The sequence below is a fragment of the Lonchura striata genome, chromosome 7, assembly GCF_046129695.1.
Source record: "Lonchura striata isolate bLonStr1 chromosome 7, bLonStr1.mat, whole genome shotgun sequence".
Taxonomy (NCBI): domain Eukaryota; kingdom Metazoa; phylum Chordata; class Aves; order Passeriformes; family Estrildidae; genus Lonchura; species Lonchura striata.
Window position 1 is genome coordinate 20,081,596 of NC_134609.1, and position 18,627 is coordinate 20,100,222.

An 18,627-nucleotide genomic window follows, 5' to 3' on the forward strand; every position below is an offset into this window, starting at 1 on the left:
TGTTAGAAAGCAAACTTTTTCTACATTTTTTTTCTGAGTCTGAAAACTAAAAGCTGTGGATAGCAATGTGTGTTAGGATATGAGCTTTTTATTAATAACAACCTAGAGGTCCTTTTGACCCTTTATCTAGGTGCTCACCCTCTGGAAGGGTCAGCACAAGGATTTCCTATGCCAAAGAGAGAATTTTAATGGGTCTTTCTTAGTCTCCGTGTCATGTGACATTTTTCTGTGTCTGAAAGTGATGGCACTGTGACCTCCTGATGTGTTATGTGCATTCCACTATATTCAGTTCTTGTTTAGAAAGGTCTGCCTTAGACAGAAGGTTATTTGATTTCTGCTATTGGAGTTTCACCCTTAATTTTAAATACCTGAAATTGTGTGAGCTCTTCTGAAGGGAAATAAGAGACAGAGAGTATGAGTATTTTGGAAAGGATTAATCCTTTCATGTCATTCACAGTATTAACTACCATTTTGCTTCACCTTTTTGACAGAAGGGCTGGTTACTTATTAATGTGAAGTCATAATTATTGACAGCCGTAAAGTCATGACAGTTCCATTTGATAGTTATACATTAGTCAACATCTTCTCTTGAGCATGTAATGACAAACAGCATTTGCTGGTTTTAATAAGACTCAGAAAGCTTTGCCCCTTGCCTCCAGAATTATTGTCGTCATTCCTATTATTGCATTAACAACCAGAGGCTGTTTCCCCTCCGGACTGCAGCCCTCATTGTGCTCGCAGCTGTACTGGCTAGCATGGTGGAAACCTAAAAACCAACCTTCAGCTCGGAGGGATTGGTAGCCCAGGGCTGTGGGGAGCTGTCCTGCAGCTCTCTGTCCTGTTGAAACACAAACCTCCCACCATGGATTGCCTGTGAGGCTGTTCTGGGATGTCCCCATGCCTGGCATGCTTAGGCAGTCTGGGTGAGCTGGGCACGGTCGCTTGTCTGTAGCACTAACATTGCTGTAAAACTCCTGATCCACTCCACAGTGCCTAAACTCTGGAACTGCATTTAGGAGTGCAAGTTTATAGTTTGCTTGAAAATCATGCGTTGCTAATGGCTGACCCTTTTGGTAGGGGGCTGATAAATGAATGATTGGAAGCTGTAGACCACAGGCTGACTTTCCCACAGCTCACTGTGTATATAAGATCTGATAAGGAAGTTGAGACAAAGCTTAGCTTAAGGTCAACTGATCATTAATCAACTGTAACTGCACTTCTCAGGTAATCAGCCTGAAAAATGCTGGCCTGCTCCACTCTTTGAAGACCCCACCTAGAAAGAGCTATAAAATGTTTGCTGAAGTAGATTAAATACAACTTTAAGTGCCACACATATACTACAAAGCATGTTGTGTCTTTGCTTCAGGGTTAACCCACTAAACTGACACTCTGCTGACTCTCAGTCCCTCAGCCCACCCTGTGCATAAGCTGTATTCTGGTGTACCAAGTCCTTGCTGCATACATTACCACTTTTGTGTGTTGCTAAAGAAGAAGATGGGGCATGTTTTAATAGTTTTTATCTTGCAGAGAGTTGAGCTGTTCTGGTGTCTTTTTTCTGAATGTCTCTGAGCTGGCCATGCAGTGTATTTGAAGGTTGGACCATGAGATATCAGAGTTTAGCTGTTTCAGAGTGGGCAGCTCAGCAGCATGGGTGAAGGGACTAGGTGGGGAGGCTGTTTCCCCCTCAGGTGGGACTAGGTGACCCAGCAGAAGCAACAAGCTGATCTGCACTGGAATTCCCACTGAACTGCACTACTATGTGTGTGGCTGGTGAGAGTAATTTTGGGACAATTCTCAAAGGTAAAATCAAGTAAAGGTATCATCTAGGTCAGCTCATGAAGTTGAAGCTGATTCTTTACAATCATTTCCAGATGTACACTAAAGACAGTTCAGCTTGGATGGAGAAGGGATCCAGGCTTGTTTTAACAGTGTTAAATGGAGCCACAGCTTGATAGCCTTGTTTGGCTTTTGGTCCTTGTGGCACAATGGAGATACATTGCAATGTGGAACCTCGGTGCCCTCCTGCTTTCCCTGTCCCTCTCCTCTGGTGATTCTGTCCTGTAAAAATTATCTTCATAAAGTCTTACCTCTATTAAATTCTTGTGGAATGCCAGGTGACAAAAATATAGATGACTTATCAGACACTTCTCATCAGTCCATGTCATCCTTTAAAGTCATAACCAATCCTGTCCTTTATTCCAGACTGTCAAGTATGGGATTATGCTGATGCTCTTCGAACATATAAAGTGTTTATGGTCAAGTATTTTGAGGTAGAACGTTTTATTATCTAGAGGATTTGGTCTGGCATGAAACAACATAATCATGAAACAACATAACTGTGTTGTAGCTTCAGAATATGCTGGTCTTGCAGAAATGAAGGAATAAGAAAGTAAAGTTACCATTGTCCTAAAGCAGCCTGACTTACAAGGGAGAAGAATCTGTGAATCTCTTACTTGTCACACAGAGAGTGTCTTTTGGCTGTTGCACTTGATGCTGATGGAAACAGGAGATTCTCAAAGCCTTTTGGTTGAACTGTGCAAAAAAAGGCACAAAGCACTGGGAAAGTCTTTTCCTGCAGGCCTCTGCCTGAAAAATCCTGAAGATAAAACAAAAGTAGGAGAAAGGACACACCTGGTAATTCTTCGAAACCATTTCATAGTGTTTAGAGTTTTGGAGACTTTTTTTCTGCAGTTCTTTCCAGAATTGTGTTTGTTTTTTTTTTTTAATTCTGGGAAGGGATGGACCATGTACATGCATTGATTCAGATCCTAGGTGTCAAATCAAGGTGAAGAGCTGCATGCTGGGACTGATAGTCTGAGTGAGGCTGTATCTCTGCAGGAGTGGTGAAAACTCAGATGTGTCTTTGTCTTCATAACAGTTTTTCCCTGTATCCTTCCATATTTGCAATCAAAATAGCACACAGTACTGGAATCCTGAATATGTGCATTTTGTCTGTTCTCGCAGAAGCCGTAAGGACAGTTTGGAAAGCGAGAGCTCAGCAGCCATCATTCCTCATGAGCTGATCCGCACAAGACAGCTGGAGAGTGTGCACCTGAAATTTAACCAGGAGTCCGGAGCGCTCATCCCTCTCTGTCTAAGGTGAGTGAAGCCATCCTCCTCCCAGCCTGTGCTAACATGCTGCTTTTGCCTTGTGGCATTGTTTCACCATACAGACATGCATGCAATAGGTCTGTAAAGGCCGGAGCTTAGATATTTTGCCAGAACACATTAGAAACAGATGATTCTTTGCATGATTCTGTGCTCATCATGTTAAGATTGTTTCTCATTCTTTTTATGTCCTCCAGTGTCTTTTGAGTGCTGAAGCAGGACAGGGTTAGTATAGGAGTTTTTTTATTAGTTTAATCTAGCAACCCTGTGATAAAGAAGGGATGTCTTAACATACTCTGTCAAAGAAATCCCTTAAGTTATTCATTCTGACTTACGGACTCAGATAAGTGTTACGCAAAACCTGTTTGCAATCAGTTTATGCATACAAGTGTGGGTGTTAGACAAATTGTGTCACATGACTGAAGGAGCAACACATTGTGTGCATACTCTACACATTTTCTTTTGAAGGTTCAGTCTGTGCGTATCACTGCCTTCTAGTTTTCCGTAATTTCAGCCAGCATTATTTTTAAAACTCCCTGCGCAAATGTTCTAGTATCTTAAGATAAAGATGAACTGTCATGTCAGGACAAATGATTGTAGGTGATTGAGTTACTTTAGCTTAATGAGTTGCATGTTGGTAGTATCAGAGTTATCAGCAGCAGGTGCACACTTGCCTGGGCCTGTTGAGAAACCAATGGGAAAGTTAATACAAACATATTTTATTTTACATCACAAATGAGTGAACAGTCTGTCCTGATCAGTTAGCTCATCTGACCAGCAGTAACTCACCAAGCAACTGTGACTCCGGTAGGCACTAACTATATTACCTGGAGCTTTCTCTCTTGCATGTTAGAAGCCAGGCATGGGTGTCACAGATGCTCTGAGTCGAAATACCAGAGCCATGATTTTCCCTTGCACTGAATGAAAAAAGGGAAGTAATACTGTATATGGTTGTGTATGTGTGTTTTCTAGGCATTGGCCTAATAATACAGGTGACATTTGTCAAACACCAGGACAATTGATTACTAGGTATTGTCACAGAAATGAGCCTTCTTAGAAATGCATCTTCACATTCCCACACTATGTGGAGTCTCTTCTGTAGTTTCCATCTGTCCCCTCCTTTACATACATCAGCACCTCATCATGGGGATAGGCATGAAGTGGGATTTAGATGTATTCTAGCTCTGTAGCAAGGTCCTGAGATTAAGGAGGAAGATGAGGGGTAGCTCCCTGACTCAGAAGGAGGCTTATCACCTGCTCTTTTAAGCAAATCATTCTTATATTCCTGAAAAATAAATATTTGCTGCCTTCAAAATAATTTCCCATGCTGATGGCAGAAACAGTAGTGATGTATCTCCATTGTTGTGTTGAATGCTGCATATGCCCTCTCAACTCATGCACATGTGTTTCTTTCCCCAGGGGAAGGCTCTTACATGGACGGCACTTTACATATAAAAGTATTACAGGAGATACAGCAATCACATTTGTATCAACAGGAGTAGAAGGAGCCTTTGCCACAGAGGAGCACCCCTATGCAGCCCACGGACCTTGGTTACAAGTGAGAAAGCCTGTCTCCTGTTTTCCTCTTTCCTCCTTTACTGCGACCTAAAAATTATCTTGGGCTTATATTGTTTAAAAGTGTAACAAACCTGTGCTTCTGCTGCACCATCTCTCGTAGCTCTTGCACAATATTTTCAGTAATTATGGCCTAAAAAAATAATGGTGAAATGTTGCTATTTATATTCGTGGAACTCAAAAAGATAATTGACTGGAAAATTCAGATATCATCTGTGAATACAGTAGTATCCATTTCCTGAAGTTGGTGAACACTTTACAGGCTGTATTTATTCTTGATTTTTTTCCAGAAAGGAATTTGGGGAGGCAGAGTGGAATGACCTAAACAAGAATGGAGCCAGGTCAGAAGAGCTAGAAAGCTGTGGGACTGTGATCCTGCAGAACCAAGATCTCGGTTTGACATCATCCCTAATGGGAGAGCAGCACAGAGAGCAATGCCTTTCAGTTTTAGCTCTTGTCTATTGATTCTTTGATAAAAGCTTGTGGTTGCTTGAAGCACCCACACATTTTTGCACCCACATGTTCTTGGTGTCACAGATTTTCCCTGGAAAATCCCCATCTGCTTGGAGTTGAGGGTCAGCCCTAGAGCAGTGATGCACTAATGATCTGACAGTGTAGCACTGTTCTATCCTTGAATTTCTTTATGGTTATAAGCATATTGTGAAAAAAAAAAAAATCTTGAGGGAATGTGTTAATGCAGAAAAGCCCATTTCTGAGGGACTATGTGTGCAGTACATCTCTGCTTTCACTGTGGCATTCCTGCTTCCCCTTCTGTTTTAAAGACAGGGGGTAGTTTCAGCATTGCAGTGTTACAGTTAGCTTTCCAATTACTTGTTTTCAAGGCATTCTGTAGGCTGCATTTACGTCTGGAGGACATCATACCTTGGAATCTGTGTGACTTGTAAAGGAACTAATCTCAGCCAGAAGCATCTCGTGTAGGGATTTTCAAAGAGCCTTCTTTGATTGTTCTGACTGGAAAGTGCAATGCTCCTATAATGATTAACAGCAAAGAGTCAGGTTTAAGGGTGGGTCATTTGCTGTTGGTTCCTGTGCTTGCCAACACACGATACACAGGATCTTGTGACTGTATTAACTCCAAACATGATTGTGTGTTTGCATTTACATCACATCTTGAAATATATTGATGTGTAGAGTAGTCAGGTAACCTCTAAACAGAGAAGAATGGCAATCATTATGTCACCATACAGACATGTTAACTCTTATGAACCTGGCTATTTTCATGTCTCTTATTTCGGTGCTGAAAATGTGCAAGATTTTTGGAGAAGATGGCATGGAAAGTTGAAGAATTGCTGGCTCAGGTGGTGGGGAGAAGCAAGTTCCCTCGCTTGTTTTCTAAACAAGGCCAATGTATTGGATCTTCTTGTCTGACACAACCAGCCCTGCTGTTGGCCCCTGCCCTGTCCTGTCTTGTGTACAAAGGAGGACAAGCTGAAGGGGGGAGGAAGGGAGGCTAAAAGCAGCCTGGGACAACAGGAGTAGCACCCAGTTGTGAGATGATGTGGGAGTGTCTGAGAATCTTGGCTTAGTATGCAAGGGAAGACTCGATCCGTGCTCAACCATTCCTTGTGGTGTTGGGAGCAAGGGAGGGGGAGGTTCATATGGCTTTGCTTCAGAAGTAAAAGAAGTTGTGGTGCATAAAATTTCCAAGGAGGCGAGCTGTGTTTGGTTTAGTCCATTGCAGCCTGGGCTGGCTGAGTTGGCAAGCCCTGCTAAGCTTTCACAGCAAGGCCCAGAGAGGATTTGCCTCCTCCCTTGCTTGGGACCCCAGGCACAGCAAAGAGCTCCAAGGAGAATTGGTGGCTGAAAGCACATTACTGCAATGCAGGGGCATGTTGCAAAGACTGATTACTGTGGAGAAGAGGAAACATGGCAGGCTTTTCCTCCTGTGGACTTTTTCTCTCTCTTAGGGTAGAAATAAGAGCCTTAAAAATCCCAGCTTCAACTCTGCAGCAGCCAGAGACTGACTTCTCTTGAGTGTAAGTTTTGGTGCAGTGAGAGCCCAAACCTGCAGACTAAACACAGTACCTCCTGTTTACATCTTGTGGGCTGGAGTGGAGCATCTCCAAGGTGGGACAGGCTTGAGGGCTGCTGTCTATCAGCTGCTGCTGCCCGGGTTGAGCAATGAGCTGAGAGTCACTGGGCTCTGGTGGAGGGTTAGCAGATGACAGGAGTTTGGCATGTGCCAGCACCATTCTGACCAGACAGGTGTCCATATCACCACCACAGCTGGTACTCAGTGGGAACCGTTTTAGCAGTCTCAGCAGAAAAAGTAAGGAGTCATTAGACCAGAGAGATTGTACGCCCCATTTCTGTCAACAGTCTTTCCAGGTCACGTTTTAGGCATGTTAGTAGGGGAAGCCTGTCCTGCTGCTGCCCGTGCTCTGGGGATGATTAGATTATTTCATTCTCCAGAGCTGTCAAATTGGCACCTTTCCCAAGTACTTGGATTTTTTTTTTTTCATTTAAGTAACATTTAATTAGTTCTAAGAAGCTAAATTCTATTAAAGGTCTAAGCATGTTAGGCTGGTTTATTTCTGAACTCCTTCCACTATGTCATGTATTGTTGAATAGGGAAATTGCTTTTACTCAGAAATGTACAAACATATTCAATAAGTCCTCCTTGTTAACACTAGAGTCCTGTTTATATGCTAGTTACTGTGGCAAAGTCTCTGATGTGTAACACTTGAATTAACATTACACATGATCAAAGGCTTCCGCGATTCTTTCTTCCACTCCCCCTTCCTTCAGTGGTGTGACTGCAGAGCCCCCACATTGCCTCCTAAGTACCTCTTCTCTGCTTTCCAAGGGGTAGATATTCCAGATGCACAGGGTAAGGCTGTGCAGGAGGTGTCTGGCCCACACTGGAGGGTTAAGGATGCTGATCATGCAGACAGACTCTAACATAAACTGCCCCACAGTGACATTCTTATTTGTGGTGGAGCGTCCTTGGTCCAACATCTGAGCTGTGCCAAGTGTGCAATTCATCAGAGATTGACCTTGTTTGTCTCTAAAACATTCCCAAAGCAAGGTGAGGTTGTGCGTGTGTTCTCTCTCCCTCCCTTACTTTTGTTCCGACAAATGATAGAGACGCTCTGTTGAAATGTGTTACTGATCAAGCCCGTCCCAATAAAGTTGCCTGAGCCTTTAATACATATTAATATTATCCTGGGGTAGTTTGTGTCAAAGCCTGTCAGCATGCATCATCCTTTGGGAATTACCATCATTAAGTCTCCAGTGATGGGAGTCAGGACATGCTTCTGCAAAGCTCCTCTGCTTTTATGTGGAGCTCTCTGCCCGTCTAGCACAAAGCAGGCTGTTCTCCCTTCCTGCCTTGCTCACCTGGGCTGCTTACTCTCCCCAGAGGGGAGAAGGAGGTTTGTTTAACTCTACCTTTAGATAATTTCTGCTCCTGCAGCTTTAGGCAGTCATTGTTCTAGGCAAGAAGATGACATTCAAGCCTTTGATCATGTGCAACATACATATTACGCATCAGATGCTACTGCAGACTGACATACAAGCCACTACAGTGCAGTAAAACAAACCTATAGTTAAAGAGTCCTCGTTAACTGTAAAATCTAGCACACAGAATGTAAGAAATATCTCTGCACTTTAGCCTTGCCCCTGTTACACATGTATATTTCAATGCAATATCTAATTGAAGAATCATACATATTTTTAACAGCGTGTGCTTGCCTCATTCACTGCACAGAGATGTAGTGTGTTTGGGGGATGAATCAGGAGCATGGAGTAGACTCTTTCCTATAGAATTTTCACTTTATTTGTTAAAATTGGAAAGTGTGTAATGAATGAGGCAGGTAATTGCAGAAAAATCACAGTAGTCTTACAGTGAAGCCTGTTAAATGTTGCCCTGGTGAACTGGGTCCTGTTCCTGCCTCTATTACTCTTACTCCAGAGTCTTAAGGTAAAATGTTCTCATCTGGCAAGTGACTTAGTCTTCCTCATTTTCTGGATGCCCAGCTCAAGACCTGAAGACTGACCTGTGTTCCTAGCAACAAGAGGAGGTCAGGAGGAATTCCCTTGTGAATACCTCTGTGCTACACAGGAATAAGTGGATTGGAAGACAGGGATCTGCAAGTCTTGAGATGGGCACTCACAAGAAGTAGACATTCAGAGTCAATGTTTTCTTCACTCATTTTCCTATGTCTGTTCAGAAGAACATTCTTCCAGTCATCCTGTGAAGAATGCAATGGATTCAGTGCTTGCCAGGCATTCCAGCTCCACAGATAAACAGCAGAAACAATTTCAGGAAGAGATTAAAATTTGTTCTTGCAGGTCAGGAGAGAGAAAGGATTTCGTTGGGGCAGGGATTCAGCCTGGGAGCTGTGGTCAAAAACCCATGTTCAGCTTCCTGCTCTTGCAGGTTTTCTCTGTGACTTTAGTCTCTACTTCCTTGAGCCACTATTCCCCATCTTCTATATGGAGGGGAGCACTTCCCTGCCTTGCAGAAATGTGAGGCCAAGCACATCAGAGGCTGAGAGAGTGGTGGACAGTAAGATTAGGTACTTGCAATGTTATCCATGCTGGCAGTAGTTGGATGGAGCATACTAAATAAAGGGGAAGAGAGTAGGAGAGAATGGGGAAACAAGTTGAATGATAATGAAAAGAAATTATGACTAATGCTGCATTCAGTGAGCAGAACCATCCTGAGGACTGAGCAGGGCAGAGGTCTTGTTGGAGAAAAACTGCAGGTGATCCTGTGATTACAGATTTGTTTCATGAGGCAGACATGCTGGGGCCAAATTAACGTGGCATCGTTTCTGTGCAGCAATTTCCAAAGTTTTGTATGCCCAATGTCACTCATCTCTGAGTGCAGAGGGTTTTTTTCCAGGTAATTTACTTGGGTTTGGGACTAATCCTGTTAGGGAGGTGGAGGCTATGGGTCATTGGTACTTGGCACCCCGTGATTCTCAGCACAATGTGAGTGTCTCTGTGTGAGCTGAAGAGCTCACAGCAGTATAGTGGGGTGTTATCCTATGGCACCAGGCACAGCTGGGGAGCCCTCTGCTTGCCTCCCATGCCAGTAGGTTTCCAGTGTCCATCTGACAGCGTGTGGATACTAAGGCTGTGGAAATGGGGTTCTCTAGACCCCTTGCCCTTTGTTGTCCCCAGCTTTGGCATCTGATCTGCCCTTCATCCTGTTTTTATGTGTCTCTGTCTTCTCCTCATCCTGGCCCGTCTCTGTTTTCCTCTCCTCCCCTTCATTCAAGATGGAAAATTCCTTCTCCTCCTCCTCCACATGGTCTGATTTCCAGCAGAAACACTAAGAGTGCTGGAGAGTTTCCCTGCCATTAGTCCTGATGTGCCTGGTGACATAGCAATCCCTCACCTCTCAAAGGAATGATTAGAGGAAAAATCACTCCTTAACTACTTCTGCCCTATTTTGGGGCAGAGCTGCCCTGGGCTGGGATGTGCTCCATGAAGAAAGACTCTTCATTTCTCATAAAGGCTATGGGCAAACAGTGCTTTCAGAGACTTCTGACTTAGCAAAACATTTTTATGATCAGGAGAAAGACTTTCCCTCATCCTCCAGAGCACTCATTTGCTAATCTTCATCACTCTCTTCATAAGGGGTTGTTCTCATGCCAACAAAATTATCATATGAATTTGCTAGTACTGTCAAAATAGACTTTTTCCATAATACCTCTCTCAATTACTTTTCCCCTTTAGAAAAAATCAAAAACAAAAATGGAAAAAAAAGTTGAGGCTTAGGACAGCAAGGTCAAACCTTTCATAGAAAATGTTAAATGTGCCTGTAGGCAGGATAGGTACATGGAAGCCGTGGGAAGCATCCAGCATGCAGGAGCTATCAACATGTGCTATCTATGCTGGCAGTCACAGCAGAGAGGGGATTACTGTGAGCAGGGTCATGGGGGATGATCCATTCTTTTGGTTTGGCAACCTAAGTGAAAAATCTGGGAAAGAAGATCAGACTGAGCCCAATCTTTAAATATTTTCAGTTTTTCTTGCTGAAACAAAAGCCTTAAAGAGACCAAAAGCTGAAATAAAATCCTTTTATGTTGAATGAAACCAGAAATAAGAAATAAGAAAGTTTTCTTTAATAAAAACAGGAAAAAAAAATCTGTTTTTTCAGAAAAGAGCTGGAGGTGTTAGAAGTTTGCTTTCTCTAATCAATAATTAAGGGATATAATGCTCACATAGGGTATGAGAAACTCATACTTTAATTTCTTTAATTTGAACCCCTATTTCTATTTCTTTGCTTTATGGACACCACAACTATAGGATATTTTGGTTCTTCCTCAGCTCTTCCAATTGGAGTTGTTCCACATCATATAAAACACTGAATTAGTCACAGAGACAGAGTGCACAAGAGAATGACTTTGTTCCGGTAGAGTCAGGACATTCCCCTGGAAATGAGCACATCTGGTTCTTCTCTCTGCTAGACCACATGTTAAATCATTTATGCACATTGGCATAATGGCAGCAATGGAGGTTCAAAGCAACATTTGAAAGAGCTACTCTGCTGCTGAAGATGCTCACTTGTAAGTGGTAGCTATGGGTCTTGTCCTCTCTTGAAGACATAGGCTTGATTTTTGGTCTCCCCACATTTGAATAGATATTTTATTCCTGGCGTGGTGAGTTTAGGAACACCCACAAGCTGGTTTGAGTTGTGTACAACTACAGCCTGCTCTTCTCCAAAGCAGTTTTTTGTGTCTACTCATGAAATTATTTTTTGGAATGTTATGAGTGACTTTCCAAATTTTTGAGCAGGTCTTAGAAATCTAAGCTAGCAGTTTTCCAGCAAGTTTGTTGTGTGCCCCAAACACTCCCCAAAATCTTACTGCATTGTGTTCTTCTCCCTCACAGCTGAATGAGACATTTAATGTAGGATAGAAATGCACCGTTAGAACATGATGATCCTCCCAATGTCATCTCTCCTGCAGCATGTTTTCTAGCACTTTGTCCAGGCTAGCTTTGGATGAGTCAGGTTCTTTCATCCTTCTTAATCTGACTGACTATCTATCCTGCCACCTAATACCCCTCCCTTGCCATTCAAAGGAGACTTTGATTTTGGCTACTTTGTGTAGGTTGTCTTCCACCCACTTAGTGCATTCCTTGAAATGCCTGTTCTTCCTTTGCTTTTTCTCTGAAAGAATTGGATTTGCCTGTTGTCTTGGCTTCCTTGCTAGCCCTTTCCCCAGCTGAGCCAGATTTTATGTGTTGAATCAAAGAAGCCTTGTCTCCACCATAGATCTCATCGGTCTGGGCTCTAAGGAGCTCAGGTCTTCAGGATCAACCTTGTGGCTGAGAATGTCATGAAAAGATCCCACAAGGTCAAAATCTTTCAGTGTCATTCCATATTTCCTCTTCTGGGATTGTAACATCATGGTGTGATGCAATAGGGTCCCTGAGGCATCTGTGAGTGGATGTTTCTCTTTTACAAGGGGGTTGTGAATCTCCTGGAAGAGCAGCAGTGGAATTTCCCATCAGAGGTGTTTGTTTCAACACTGGCACCTTTGAGGCTGTAGTGAGAGCTATGATGGATTCAGGCAGCAAGGTGGCCTTTTCAGACAGTGTCAGGGCTGGCCTGACATAGAAAAAGGTGACAAGACCTCTGCCCTGAACTATTTGAGCAAAGCACTGCAAAGAAGCCAGGTCAAGGAGAGAGCAGAGAGGCAGGCTGGCACAACACAATCCTCCCCATGAGGGGATTTTATTGGTGGAAATTTCACTGGGAAAGGCTGACACAGTTTAACTTAACTGCTGTGCTGACAAGAAGAATTAAGCTGAAACATTTTCAGGGCAAAGGACTCATAAAAGTTGCTGGATATTTGCAGATGTAACAGATGATGGCTTAGGATACAGCTGTCCCACCTGTTCCAGGCATAGCACCCAATGGATGAACAGTTTCTTACAAGGGTTGGTGTGGTTTACATAGGGGTTTATTGCAATGTGTCCTCACCTTCTCTGGTTGAACATCCAGGCCACCTCTGTACTAAGTCCAGAACTAATAAAACATGGTTTTCTTTCTTTGACAAACCGGCTAGAAAAGAAACTTGCAGTGTTTAATGCAAACAGAGCAGTAGGGCAAAGTGTGTGATTGTTTGGTTTTTCCTAGGTAGGCAAGAGAATTGAGTATTATCAGTGAAAGCCTCTGCTTCAGTGTAACTGGGCCATTTGCTTGTGTCTTGCCCTGGGCAAAACATGTTTCCTTAAGTCGGGCAGAGGTGCAGCTTGATTCCTAGCTCAGCTTCTGAGAGTCTTCCTTGATCAAAGTCTTGCCAGCTGTGCCAGGTATTCAACATTGGTGTGACCTCTGTCCCTAGGAGCCTTTCCTGAGCTGAAAATTTCAATCCCTCATGGTAGTGTTAAACCCTGTAGTGAGAGATGGGGTGTTAACTGTGGAGTGGTACCTGTAAGCTGACTATAAAGTCTTTAATGTTTTACTAAGCACCAGGTGCTTTCAAAGTCAGCCGAACTCATCTGGAACCCCAAGATCTTGTGTACACTTTTAGATTTCATCCATTTTCATACATCTGCAGCTGAGTACCTGTAACAAGTCATGATACAGATTACTCAGCCAGATGTGGGTATGAAAGCTTCAACACAGAAAGCATCAACACAAACTCCTTCAGGTGACCCATAGGTGAGCCCTGTGGATGAGTAGATTTCAGCAAGCTCAGGTGAGACTTGCCACGAGAGGGAGACAGCATGTGTTCCCTGAGCACATCCACCTGAATGAGACAGCCTAGCCTGGTGTTCTGAGCATGTCTGGACACTTACAGCTGTTAGTGAAGTGGTGAAAACCCAAACTTTGTACTTCAGCTGTGCAGTAGGTACCTGTGATAGAAAACAGGGACTTATCTTCTGGCTGTTATTGTCTTCTGAGCATCTGTAGCATCACTGAGTGCCACAAAACACAGAGGAAATGGAATCAGATCTGCTGGCAATGGTTTTGCACATGTCCAGGTCTCTCTAGGTCAGGTCTGGGAGATCCTGGTGCAAGCAGGACTGTGTAGCACCCAAGGAGTTGTTTCAGATACCCGCAGCTGGCTGGCAGGGCCATTCACTGTTCATACTGCAAACAGCCCGTGCACAGGCTGAGCTGCACCCTGTGACCAGCTTCAGCAGGCTGGCTGTTTGCACAGGACTGTGAAAACACAGTGCTGCTAGGCTGGGCTGCTGCAGCACCCAGAACACCTGCTCAGGACTGCTCCTTTGCTTCCTAAGCACCAGCTGAAAGATTTCATGGGAGAAGAGGCTTGTTCAGTGCACATGGAATGGCTTCGTTTGCCCTCCAGATTGTGTTGGCTTTTCCCATGGCTGTAGCACAACAGTGGGGCTCTGTTTTCCTTTGGGAAGGGAATAAGCTGCTTCATCATTGTGATCTCTGTGTAGTGTCCTGTTGATAAGATCAGTCAACAGCATCAGAGGAAAACTCAGATTCAGTTCTGAAGTATAAAGTGAGTGAGGCCTATTTGTTTAATTTGAGCTTCTAAGGTTTAAATCCCAGAGGAAATTAAATTAGGTGCCTAGAGCAATGGCAGTCTGTCATGTTTATTTGCTGGGAATGTCACCTTTAATATCATGCACATACAACGTGTGTGTGTGTGTTAATGTAATGGGGTATCACACTGTGCAGGAGCAGGCATGCTACAAGAACTGGAAATGTGAAATAGTGTGAGTGAGGGGTGCTGAGATAGGATTGGATTTATTTACAGCCTTCTCTGTAAGACTCACCAGCATGGAGTTGGGTTTGCTGATTGCAGGTGGGGATGGCAGCCTGATCTATGTATGATCACAGGCATTAGTGTTCTTGGGCCATTTTGATTGGGTTACTTCTAACAGAAGAAATCTTGTCTAGACGCAAATCCAGGATGACAATACTTCTTGCTTCCAAGCCCTCTTAAGCAGTTGGTGTCCTGCTGGCACATGCCTTCCCCCTGCATGCTCAGGAGAACCTCAAGAGTGACAGTTTCCTGTGTTGTGGGACGTAGCTGCTTGTACATTTGGTTACACCTGCACTTTGGAGTCTCCCTTCTTCCCCAGGAAGGAAGGCACATTGTCCCAGAAATGTGGGGTGGTAGCATTTGGGGTGGGTTTTTTTCTAACTTGGACTGTTAAGGACAAGCTCTGAGATACACAATGTGTGTGTGAATGTCACTGCAGCAGTTTGTCCCTGCAGCCTGTGACACCTGCCATCCACCAAAGTTACTGTCCATGCAGGGCTCACAGAAGGCACTGCAATCTTTCCTCACATGCTGCACAGAGCAGGCTGCCATCTGAGCCCCCAAATGCAGCTGAGCTGAGCTGTGGTCTCCTGTCTCGCTCCACTTGTCAGACCTTTCAGGGAGCCAGTTCAGCTCAGTGCCTCAGTGGAATTTGTGCTTTTTTTTTCAGCTGGATTAACAAAATTCACTGAGAGAGGGCAGTGAGCTGTAGACAGGCTCAACCATCTTAAGGCATTGCACCCCAGTTTCTAGGCACAGTGCTCCATGTAGGTTTGTTCCTAGCCAAGACCTGACCTGTTCCTTCCTTCATTCTCTCCACCCTTTGCTGTTTACTCCTGCATACACTGTCATGTCTTCCTACAGCCTCAGAGCAGCTGGCTGCCTTGCACACGTGGCTTCCATTTCTCTTCTGCCTGTGGCACCTTGGGAGTGCCCAGGGGTCTTCCTGCTGTGCTTGTCTTCTAGTCTCCCTGCCAAAGCTGCAGTTTCTCATTCCTGCTCTCTCACCCATCCCAACCTCTGGCATTTTTGCTCATCCGTGGATGGCTGAATATTCATTTCCTCCTGGCCTGATTGCTGTGAATACCAATTCCTCCTCCTTTTTCCGGCTGTTCTGTAGATTTTGATGTCTGCCAAATTGTTCTCATTCCCTCACCCCACTGCAGACTGCACCTACGCAGAAAGCGATCCTCTCAGTGCAGAGCCCCAGCTCCCCACCCAGCCCTTCCTCCTGAGCTGAGTGATCAGGTTGCCCTCCTGCCTCCAACAGGGACAGACTTCTCCCTCCTCCTGCAAACAGTCAGCAAAAGAGTGTCTCCAGTTCAAGAGGTAGAAGAGTTGCAGGCTCCTGCAAGGAGACTGCAGCAGTTTGCGCTGGCACTGCGTGTTTCAGTGCAATGCTCCTCAGCTTGCCAGTCTGCAGATTGGTGCCAGGTTGCAGAGTCCTGTCTAAAGCAGCAAGCTGCTGGCTCCAAGCTGAAGCAGAGTTTTTTCAGGCTCGAGGTATGATCAGAAAGGCCTGGTAAAGGTGCCTGCATTCATGCTGAGCAGCTTGCTCATAAACCTGGCCTGGAGCCTGCTGCAGGTTGAAGCTAAGTGAAGAGGGGAATGTAGAGAAGAGGGGAGGTTGTGGTTCCATCATCCCCCAGGAAATCTGTGTATAGTGGCAGCAGTGTGGCAATGTTGAGGGGAGAGGACTGCAGACACCTTAGATGTGGATTTAATGATTTTTGGATCTCTTGTCTTGCCCAACAAAAGAAGAAAGAGTATCCCATTTCTCTTTCTGTCCAATAGTCCTGCTTATGTGTTGCCAAAATGGAGCCCAGAGGCTTCCACTTACCCATGGTATCCTGGCAGTCACTTGCTCTCCACTGGTGTTACTGGCCCTAAGCAGCCAGTGGGCACAGGAGGTGGGCGTCCTGCAGGGCAATGGGACAGCCTGGTTGCCACTCTGTCAGATGTGAGGTGGAGAGCAGTGCAACTGGCCACTTAGCTCCACCACTGTTTGGTGCTAGAACAGTCCTTTCTCTGGAGCACAGGGCTCATGGCTGGGAAGAACAGGGAGAGGAAGGGTGAGAAAGGGGGCATGGGAATGGTGAGCTCTTCTGGATGGAAAGTAATGCCAGAGAAGGAAAGGGTGGACCAGAGGAAGGAAAGGAGGAGCAGAGGGAAAGAAACAAACCTGTAGGCTAAAATGGAAATAATAATCCACTGGATGCTGCTGCAACCTAACTCCCAGGAATGCTGCTCCAAGGCCCCCTCACTGCGTGGGGATGTTTGCCTGGTCCTGCACGGCCGTCTCTACTCCTGTGCCAAACCAGCTGTCCTGCCTGGAGCTCTGGCCTTTGCGGCTGTTGTGAAGAGGGCAGGATGTGTTTGCTTTTGCCTATCACATATTTTTTTAAAGAGGGTGGGAGTTCCTCTGCTTGAATTCCCAGGGCTAATTTCCCCTGTTATTTCTATGACTTGGGGGACTCCATGGAGCTGGGGTTGTGGTCCTCATCCAGGACTTTTGACTTAACAGCAGCTGTTTTCTCAGACTGCTTCATGCTTGCCAGCCTGGCTCTGAGATGAGCCGGAAGCTTTCCCAGAACAGGAATGCAGGATGGGCACGTGCCATCACAATATGGGGGTGCCTTGTGTGGGCACCTCTGGGAGCACTTCCCATACCCAGCATCTGGTTCATGTGAACAATGTGCTGTCAGGCCCTTCCCCATGCTCAGAGCACCAGCTCTGTAAGGATCTCTGGCTCTTCCTATGCTGCTATTTCCTGATTAAACTGTGAGCTTGACTTCAGTGGATCAGATGAAAGTGGCTGTCTCCCACTGTCTCTCCAACTTGACCCTTTTTCCTCCTTCCCCACTCTTTCTGTCTAAAGCTGAGCCTCTAATTTTAGACTGAGGGAGATAATTGAGGGTCAAAAAAGATTGCTGTATAATTTTAACATTTTTTTCAGTGGTTGGGGTGGAAGACAAAGTTAGGATCTCCTTGCCCTCAAACCTTTGTATTGCGGTAAAGAAGGACATAGGGGAAGGAGTGAGTTGATACAGTCTGGTCTATGCAGAAGTCATGCTGTTCCTTGCAATTAACTAAAACTAAGTGTGTAATAGCATAAAATACTGTATTTCCTTTGCAGATCCTATTGACCGAAGAGTTCGTAGAGAGAATGCTGGAAGATTTAGAAGATCTGAATTCTCCAGAGGAAGTAAGGCTGCATCATTCCTTTATCTTCCATGTACTATCCCAGAGAGCTCAGCCCGTCCTGCAGCTTGTCTTTGACCCTCCCCTCAGCCTGCAGGCTGCAGCCCTGCCCCATCCATAGACTTCAGGCCATGCTAAGCCTTCACATCTGCCGTGAACTACTGAGGCACTGAGAGAAGGGATTGCAAGAAATACAAGACAGGGATAGGTATTAAGGGAGACTCTGTGTTTTGGTTTCCATCAGCATCTTTTCCAGCATGGTATCTGAGCACTCCAAATGAAAGCAGTGCAGCCCGTGGGACAGGTGGCAGGGTTTCCTCCATGCCATGCATAGATGTAGTCCTCACCAGCAGCTCCTAGCACATCACCTTCCCTGCTTTCAGAAAGGCAGAAAGTGGTGGTCGCACATATACTTTTGAACAATCTGTTGTATGGGCCTCCTTTAGTGGGTTTGGTAAGCAGGCAGGGCTGTTTCACATCTGCTACTTGGCCTTCACCTGCTGGCCCTGCACGGTGTGTGAATGACCATCATCAGTCTGGAAGCATTACAGCAACAGCCAGGGGGGCTTTATAAAGCTGGTACTAAACTTCCCACTGCCATGTGATCTCTTCCTGGGGAACATTTAACACCCCGTCTCCCATGCATGCCATATAAATATTCTGCTTGACTTCAAAGATCAGTGGCAGAAATGACATGTAATATTTTTAATCCCATTTTTTACAGCTCCCTGCAGACTCTAAAGAAACTTTCCTTGGCTTGTAGAACAGCCCTCCCATCTCTTGCTCTGCTCCCCTCCCCCCAGGAAAATCTCAGGGCTCTAATTGTTTAATCCAGAGTTGACTTAATGCCAGGGTGTTCCTCACTGTGTGAGTGAGGGGAGCATGCTGCTGGCTGTGCAGTGACTTTCAGGCCAGCTTTTATCCAGTTAAACCTAATCCAAAGCTCATTTTTGCTAGTGACATGGAAGCCCAGGAGCACTTTGGTTTGAAGGCCCTTTAGTGAGGGCTTTGG

The 18,627-nt window shown here is 45.0% G+C and overlaps 1 protein-coding gene across 2 annotated transcripts in view; it reads left to right on the forward strand.

The window, feature by feature from the left end:
* SUFU (SUFU negative regulator of hedgehog signaling) overlaps nt 1-18,627 on the forward strand; it is an 89,060-nt gene that overhangs the window by 62,007 nt on the left and 8,426 nt on the right. For both annotated transcript variants that reach the window (XM_031505269.2, XM_021536340.3), the window contains exons 9-11: nt 2,965-3,099; nt 4,528-4,666; nt 17,551-17,619. In XM_031505269.2, coding sequence (XP_031361129.2) covers nt 2,965-3,099; nt 4,528-4,666; nt 17,551-17,619 — 343 coding nt within the window. The remainder of the gene's footprint in view (nt 1-2,964; nt 3,100-4,527; nt 4,667-17,550; nt 17,620-18,627) is intronic.